Source organism: Ceratotherium simum, chromosome 4, assembly GCF_057802395.1.
Source record: "Ceratotherium simum simum isolate JZ-2026a chromosome 4, ASM5780239v1, whole genome shotgun sequence".
NCBI lineage: Eukaryota > Metazoa > Chordata > Mammalia > Perissodactyla > Rhinocerotidae > Ceratotherium > Ceratotherium simum.
In genome coordinates this window covers 35,432,926-35,441,039 of record NC_141903.1, presented here as the reverse complement: position 1 = coordinate 35,441,039, position 8,114 = coordinate 35,432,926, and the positions used below count along the sequence as shown (strand labels likewise).

Sequence of the window (8,114 nt, the reverse complement as noted above, 5' to 3'; positions counted from 1 at the left end):
GAGGTCCCTAACATCACTTCTTTCACAGCTCCTTAAGGGGGTTGGGCATCAGCATAAAAGATGTCTTAGAAGGCTTGGTACCACAGCCATGTGAGAAGGTTCTCTTCAGCCACAGGAGCTCTTGGCTCCTCCTCATCTGCCCTATCATACAGAGTGCTCCCATCTTTCTGAAACCTCGGTAACTGAAATGTCCAGAAGATCAACTGTTGTTTTCCTCTTCATTTTTCTCTTCAGCAACTCCTTGCCAGCTCTGAGCACTGCTGACCCAACCCGCTGAGGGTCTGTGGCCAAACTGGAGGAACGGGCAGGGCGCTGTTCCTTTGTCCACGAAGATGCTGAGCATGGACGGCAGCAGCTTAAGCGTGTGCGCGGGCTGCTTGCTGTCGACAGCCCCCCATGTCAAATTCTCGCGGAATTCTCAGGGCTGCTGCTTCCTGACCAATTTGGCTGCTGCTTGTCATGGTCTTGGATTTCATCAAGCCATGAACGACTGGCGCCCCCTGTCCTATCCCAAGAGCATTAGGTCCTCTTTACTGGTTGCGGGAGGGAGTACCAAACTGTCAGCATCGACCAGGATGAAGGGAAAAGATTTAAACGCAGTTCCCAACTTTACGTGAAGTGACTAAGGAGAGGATTAACAGTCGCGCCATCTAGCTGGCCCAGGAACCGGCCACGGCAACACACAGAAGTAACGGACCTTAGGATCCTAACCCTTAGGGTCAGTTCCGCCCACACCGGCTGCGGCTGGCCCCGCCTTTTCCGGGTTTGCAGAGAGCGCCCTTGCGTCACTTCCGGCTCCGCCCCCTAACGCCTCGGGCCACTCCTTCGGCCATGTGACTGATTGCCGGACTCACCGCCCACCCGCTGAGCGACTCTGAATCCTCGGGTACATGGACCCCACGTGTGAAGAGAGGCCCGAGCAGGATGGGAGCGACGAAGAGGACCCCGACTCCACAGAAGCCCCAGCCCGGATCCGAGACACCCCAGAAGACATCGTGCTGGAAGCGCCGGCTAGTGGGCTGGCGTTCCATCCCGCCCGCGACCTCCTGGCGGCGGGGGACGTGGATGGGGATGTGTTCGTGTGAGTGCAGGGCGGGGCCGGAGGCGTGATGAACGTGGTGGGCGCGGGGGCTGCCGGGTCTGGAAGCTCCCGAAGGGATGGAGCTGGGACAAGGAAAAAGGAGAGAAAGTTGCAGGGAGACAAGTTTTGCAAGACTAATCTGGTCCGATTCGTTCAATAACATTCGGTTTTAAACAAGTTACCACACAAATCTCTTGAAAGAACTGAAAGGAAGACAAAGTGGCTGGAATGTCGTGACGAAGCCCAGAGACAGTAGCAGGATAAAAAGGCGTTCAGGACACTGTTATTTCCCACCAGGTTATTATATTGAACCTGAAACAGGCTCAACGGGGCCTCCTGCTTTTGCTTCTTCCTCAGTTTAATTGATCTTTCAATAACACAAATCCAACGACCTAACTTCCTTGATTAAAACCCTTCAGTAGTTTACCTTTGCTTTTAGGATTAAGTCTAAACTCCTTAATCCGGCTTTCAGGGCCTTGACCACCTGGCCCTTGCTCACTTTCCCCTTTGCTTTCTGTGCTCATTCATCCTTACCTTTTTAATGCATCGTGAAGCCTCAGCTCCTTTGCACGTTATTCCTTCTGCCTGGAAGACTCCTTTCGCCTCACTTGTACCTACTCTCCCTGAGTTCTCAGTATCTTCACTCTTCCTCCATGCTCCAGACTAAATTAGATTACCTATTAGCTGCCGCCTTGGCACCAGTACCTTTCCCTCATGAACTTCGTAATGGTTTGTAATCATACGTCTGTTTGTGTAATTATTTGAATGCTTGTCTCCACTAAAAAATGTTTTTCAAACTTTTTCAACTTCTCCCCACAGTAAAAATACCTTTTACGTTTTGTGTGATGCACTCTGATATTTTCTAGTTTATTTTATTCTATCATTATTGTGGGCACACACATAAAATGCTGATTGCAGCTTACTCATGGGTCATGACTGGAGTTTGAAAAACACTGTTCTGGACTGTAATCTGTAGTCTGTTTTGTTCGCCATTATATCTTCTGCTTCTAGCTCACGGCAGGTGCTCAATACATGTTTGATTTTGAACAAAAGATGTAGACTGGAAGCAGTGAAAAGCCATTGAAGGTTTTAACCAGGAAAGTTGTGCTATCAGATTTACTTAATGAATTTAAATTTCATCCCCCTTATTAGCTGCAGTGGCCTTGAGCAAGTTAACTTTTGTATTTTCATTTTTGAAAATGGGAACAATATTACCTGCCTTGCAGAGGGGTCAGGTGTTCAGTACAGCACCTGAGTTCAGCAGATGTTCAACAAATGTGGGTTCCCTTTTACTACTATCCATAGTTACAGTGCCAGACACTTGGGAGGCACCCTGGACCTCCACCTTTCTTCACCCCCACCCCCAACTCCCATTGCTTCAGTTTGTCTCCCTTTCCCTACCCTCAGCCACTGCCTTCTGGTGGGCCTCTAGCGTCTCCCATGACCATTCCAAAGAGATTCCTTTTCCCATAGGATTAAATACAGCCTATCTTTCTTTAATTTTATTTATTTATTTATTTTCCCCCAAAGCCCCAGTAGATAGTTGTATGTCATAGCTGCACATCCTTCTAGTTGCTGTATGTGGGACGCGGCCTCAGCATGGCCGGAGAAGCGGTGCGTCCGTGCGCGCCCGGGATCTGAACCCCGGGCCGCCAGCAGCGGAGTATGCGCACTTAACCGCTAAGCCACGGGGCCGGCCCAGCCCGTCTTTCCACATTCAGCCGTACCACTGTCTTGCCACTTGAACCCTCCTCAGTCCTTGTCTCCCTGGGAGGGACATTGACATCCGCCTCCAGTATTTGCTCCTTGTTCTCTACCAGGTGAACTATTTATTCTACATGATCCAATTCACATCTCATCACCTTAGCTTTCCAGGGCTCTCTTCTCTTCCCAAGTATTAATTCAATCTGTGAATGTTTACTGAGCAGCTTTTCCACGCTGGGCACTGGGACAGAGCAGACAATAAGCAGACCCACTTCTGCCCACCTGGAACTCACTAGCAATATCAGCACTTCTTCACTTGGCCCTTTTTGAAGATCTGCTCTGAGGCAGGCACTGCGGATACTCTCTGGACCAGTACTTGCCTCAAAGCTGAGTTTCCGGGCTGGTGCCTCTCTGCTCCACCTCCATTTTGATCCTACCTCCTTCTCAGCATGTGGTCAGTGTGCTGTAATTAACTGTGGCTTTCTCTGGCTCCTGCAGACCTGGAGTGCAAGAGCTCTGTCTTACTGATTTTTACATTTCCAACTTCTGGGGCTGTTCTTCTGTTATTAATTTAACAGATATTTCTGGGCCTTCATAGTGGTCCAGACCTAAGCTTTCCCCAGGCTGGGGCTCTCAAGGATGATGAAGAGGGTGCGGTGGAGTCAGGTCACAAAGAAGTCCTGAGCAAATGTACTTTGAATTAATGTATATTGAATGAAAAAAAAAGACCTAACATTTGAAGCTCATTGAAAATGGAAAAATGAGATGGTAAGCTCCTCGGGCTTGGAGGTGTGCAAGCAGGAACTTGTAGGTAGGTGGAAGGTTGGGTAGTTGGTTTCTACGCTCCATGCATCCCAGGTGAGGTCTGGGGTCATTCACTTTCCTCCCCTTGCCAGCTTTTCCTACTCCCAGCAAGAGGGAGAAACCAAGGAGCTCTGGTCCTCAGGTCACCACCTAAAGTCCTGCCGAGCCGTGGTCTTCTCTGAAGATGGGCAGAGTGAGTACTGGGGAAGGCAACCAGCGATGTGGTGGTGGGATGGGAGCAGTGAGCAGCACCATGACCTGGGCACCTTATCCCCCAGAACTTGTTACTGTCTCCAAGGATAAAGCCATCCATGTTCTAGATGTGGAGCAGGGCCGACTGGAAAGACGCATTTCCAAGGCTCACGGGTAAGGGGAGCCAATTGTGTGTTGAGGTGAGGGGTGAAGACTGGTAGGTCCCTATAGGGACAAAGATGCTCCAAGAAGTTCTGCATCTGTGTCTCTAGTGCCCCCATCAACAGTCTCCTGCTGGTGGATGAGAATGTTATGGCCACTGGGGATGACACAGGTGGCATCCGGCTCTGGGACCAGCGGAAGGAGGGCCCCTTAATGGATATGCGACAGCATGAGGAATACATTGCTGACATGGTTCTGGACCCAGCCAAGAAGCTGCTGCTGACAGCTAGGTACAGCCTCAAAGCTGCCTCCCCTCCCTTCCCTGTATTGAATGTCTCCCTCAATGGGAGCTTTAGCCAAGCCTGCTGCTCTGCTCTCTCTACAGTGGGGATGGCTGCCTTGGTGTCTTCAACATCAGGCGGCGCCGGTTCGAGCTGCTCTCAGAGCCTCAGTCTGGAGACCTGACCTCTGTCACTATCATGAAAGTATGGCTGGGTATGGTGGGATGGAGGCATGCTAGGGACCTGATCAGACATGGCTCTACAAATGCGGTTTGCTCCATTTCTCTGCAGTGTGGGAAGAAGGTGGTCTGTGGCTCCAGTGAAGGTACCATCTACCTTTTCAACTGGAATGGCTTTGGGGCCACAAGTGACCGCTTTGCCCTGAGAGCCGAGTCCATCGACTGTATGGTTCCAGTCACCGAGAGTCTGCTGTGCACTGGCTCCACTGATGGAATCATCAGGTGAGAGAAGCCAGGATGGCCCTCTTATCACAGGAAGGGCAAGCCCAACCAGCTAATACCCAACACTCTTCTCTCTCTGCCCAGGGCTGTGAACATCCTGCCAAACCGAGTGGTGGGCAGTGTGGGCCAGCATGCTGGGGATCCTGTGGAGGAGCTGGCCCTCTCCCACTGTGGCCGCTTTCTGGCCAGCAGTGGCCATGACCAGCGCCTCAAGTTTTGGGACATGGCCCAGCTGCGGGCTGTGGTGGTGGATGACTACCGTCGGCGCAAGAAAAAGGGAGGGCCACTGCGGGCACTGAGCAGCAAGGCCTGGAGCACTGATGACTTCTTTGCAGGACTGAGGGAGGAGGGAGAGGAATCCATGGCTCAGGAGGAAGAGGAGGCGAGTGAGGAGGACAGTGATTGAGGGGATGAGCTGAATCTCAAGACAGGTTCTCACTGGGCAAGAATCTTGCTTCTGGGCTGGATCCCCAGAGGCTATGAATTTATAATACCCTATTGTGCAGTGCAAGAAGACGCACAGAGGCTCAGGATTTAGGGCACTGCTCACTCTACCAGTAAGACAAGCCCACAGGTGGGGCAAGACAGCACGGACACAGGTGTACACCAACCAGGGGTTTAATATAAATACAACCGGCACAGAAACTCAAAACTACACATGCACCAAAACCAGAATGCCAAGCGGTGGGGACAAAAGGCAGATTTCCGATACTTTGGCTCAGCCAGCCCCCAAATAAAAAACCAACAAGGAAGACAAATCAAGAAAATAAGCAGCAAAGATTCATGCTAAGCTGTGGGAAGAGAGAGTGTGTGTGTATGTGTCACACAGAGGATGGTCAAAGAAGACCACGGGGGTCAGGTCAGACCTCGGGCTGGGAGCTGGAGGACAAGGCCCCTCACCACAACTTAGCCAAACCTGAGCTGCCCCCAGGTGCACTGGGGCCGGGCCCCAGCTGCAGGGCCCCAGCTGGGAGGCTATGTCAGGTCTAGGGCAGGGCCCATGCTCTTCCCCATTTTGGGATCAGGTGGTGGCTGCCCAGGCCTGCTGGGCTGGTGACTGACACTGGCTCTGCCTACTTGTTTAGGCTACCTGTGGAGAGGATGGAGTCACTGCTTAACCACAGTACCTGCCTCAGCCCCAGCAGACCACAGGAGGCTGGCCTCAGACTCACTCAGTGCCTCCAGCAGCCGTGCAGACACAGCATCCTTGGCCACCTCATGCCCATCCTGCCCATCTGGGGCCAGCACAACCCAGATGAGGCCACTGAAGGGCACTGGATGCCCAGGGATCACCACCTGGTACCAGAAGCGGTGCCAGCCAGCAGGGCCTGTGCCCAAACACTTGGTGAGGAACACTGGGCTGCCTAGCTTCATCCGTTGGCACAGCAGCTGCAGGGCAGCCCGAGCCCCTTGGGACTCTAGCTTGTCCCTAGCCAGAGCCAGTCGGCTGCCCTCTGGCTGTAGGCACTGCAGTGAGGGACCCACAAGCTGCTGGCGGAGTCGCTGTTTCAGGTCTGGCTTGAGCCACTCCACAGCCACCTGCTCTCCACAGAGGCGTGACTGCCCTGCAGGAAAAAGACACAAGGGCAGGTCTGAAGGCTGGGCCCAAGCCCCCAGACCCAGTGAGCCCACTGAGGTCACACAGGCCTATTTAATTTCTAGCCTCCCCATTTCCTGGTGGTATGACCTTGGGCAACTTAAATAGCTTCTCCAGGGTTCAGTGTGTTTATTTGTAAAGGGAGTGTAATAACTGCTACCTTCTAAGTTTCCTTGGAGGACTACTGGTTGATGCAGGCTTTGTCTCCCTCATAACCATCATAATAGCTAGCCTTTGCTGTGAATACCTGCCATGAATCAGGGAATGTCCTAAGTAGCCTTTAATTTTCACAACAGTCTGAGGAAGTAGGTTCTAGAGTGGATAAAAGGCTCAATTGGACTGCCTTGGGCAAGTCAATTTCTCCACAACAGTCTCATCTCTAAAGAGGGAGGTCATTCTGTGTTTCACTGGAATGTTGAGGAGTAACTCAGGAGATGATGCATGGGAAGTGTTAAGTTTAGGTAAGTGGTAGCACAACTGGAAATTTAAAAATCTGAGGTCAAATAAAAATAGTATAAGGTCGCAAACTCAGGTATTCTTAACCCTAAGATCTTGCGACTTTACCCAGCTATACTGAGGTGTAGAGGTAGAGTGCCTGGCAGCACGTCTTTGGCCCCAACCAGCGGCCCCCCGGCAGCGTCCACCCCTACCTTCCACCAGGGCCTTCTTAGCCATGGCGGCGGCGCGGTGCGAGCCGAACTTGAGCAGCGCGATCTGCGCGGGCGCTGGCCCGGGGCTGGGCAGCAGCAGCGCCTCCTGCAGGCCGGGACCGAGCGGCTGCAGCGCGAGCAGCAGCGCGCGGCGGCTCAGAGCCGGCGGCAGCCCGTCCACGCTCAGCTCGCACTTCTCGGTGCTGCGGCACACGAGCAGCGGGCAGGAGGGCCGCAGCGGGTGGTTGTGCAGCGTGGCGATGGCGGCCTGGGCGCCGCGCCGCGAGCTGTAGCGGGCGTAGGCGAAGCCGCGGTTCAGGCCGCTGAAGGTCATCATCAGGCGGAACTCGTAGAGGCGGCCCACGCGCTGGAACAGTGGGATCAGCTGGTGCTCGTACACGTCCTGGGGCAGCCGCCCGATAAACACCTCTGATCCGGCCGGCGGCGGGCTGCCCACCCAGCCTGGGGGAAGGGAGTGGGAAGGGGCACCGTCATCCACCGCGATGGCTCCAGGTTTGGGGCCCAGGGACCCAGCGCGAGAGGGTCTACGTGAGCAAACGTCTGTGAAATGGGTACAATACCCGTACCTGGGTCCTTGGCCTAAGTGGGTGACTGAGCTAACAGCGAGGCTGGCAGAGTAGGTGCCCCTGAAGACTGGCTGCCTTCCTCCAGGGGGTGGGTGGGAGTAATGGGGAGTTAGGGGTTTGCGACTGTGTTGCCTCAGGGTAGGCCCCTCCCCCAAAGGGGGCTGGTCGGGGCCGTCGAGGCTGCCGTAGCCCGGCAGGCGCAGGGGCTAGGACTACCGTACCTGGGGGTGGCCCGCCATACTTCCTTTGCCCGTTCACCTGCACCAGGCGGATGCCCGTCTCCCTGACCCACGCCTCCAGCGCCGCCTTGTTCTCTGGATTCACCCTCTCACACCAAAGCTGAGGGGGAAAGGCAGGTTGGAATGGCGGATCACCGCGCCCACTCCGCCCCGCCTAAGGTGCTGGGGCCCCAGGAGCCCCCACTCCCTGCGCAGGTAGGCTTGTCTACCCCCTCGTTGCCAAGCACTTACCTCACACTCCCGCTTGGACTGCATGGCTCTTCCGCTGGTCCGCTGGTCCCCCCTTTATAACCTCCTCCCTATCTGCCTCTGGAAGCTTCCCTACCCCTCCACCCCCCAAGCTCTCATTGGCTCTG

The 8,114-nt window shown here is 54.2% G+C and overlaps 2 protein-coding genes across 3 annotated transcripts; one reads left to right on the top strand and one right to left on the bottom strand.

Annotated features, from left to right (window-relative positions):
• The first annotated feature begins 776 nt into the window (after window positions 1-776).
• WDR55 (WD repeat domain 55) lies at window positions 777-6,809 on the top strand. 2 transcript variants are annotated; one of them, XM_087429691.1, is made up of 8 exons: window positions 777-1,081; window positions 3,682-3,782; window positions 3,868-3,955; window positions 4,054-4,233; window positions 4,329-4,428; window positions 4,516-4,685; window positions 4,770-5,067; window positions 5,771-6,809. In XM_087429691.1, the coding sequence occupies exons 1-8, from the start codon at window positions 891-893 to the stop codon at window positions 5,801-5,803; spliced, it is 1,161 nt and encodes a 386-aa protein (XP_087285817.1). In that variant the 5' UTR covers window positions 777-890; the 3' UTR covers window positions 5,804-6,809. The 2 variants fall into 2 exon arrangements, with proteins under 2 accessions (XP_087285817.1, XP_004420135.1); XM_004420078.2 differs by having other exon boundaries at window positions 784-1,081; window positions 4,770-6,809.
• Window positions 5,288-8,057, bottom strand: DND1 (DND microRNA-mediated repression inhibitor 1). The gene is made up of 4 exons (XM_004420079.3): window positions 7,990-8,057; window positions 7,741-7,858; window positions 6,933-7,394; window positions 5,288-6,250 (listed from the first exon to the last, which is right to left on the bottom strand). Exons 1-4 carry the CDS (start codon window positions 8,011-8,013, stop codon window positions 5,793-5,795), a joined length of 1,062 nt encoding a protein of 353 aa, XP_004420136.1. The 5' UTR covers window positions 8,014-8,057; the 3' UTR covers window positions 5,288-5,792.
• Window positions 8,058-8,114: the final 57 nt, after the last annotated feature.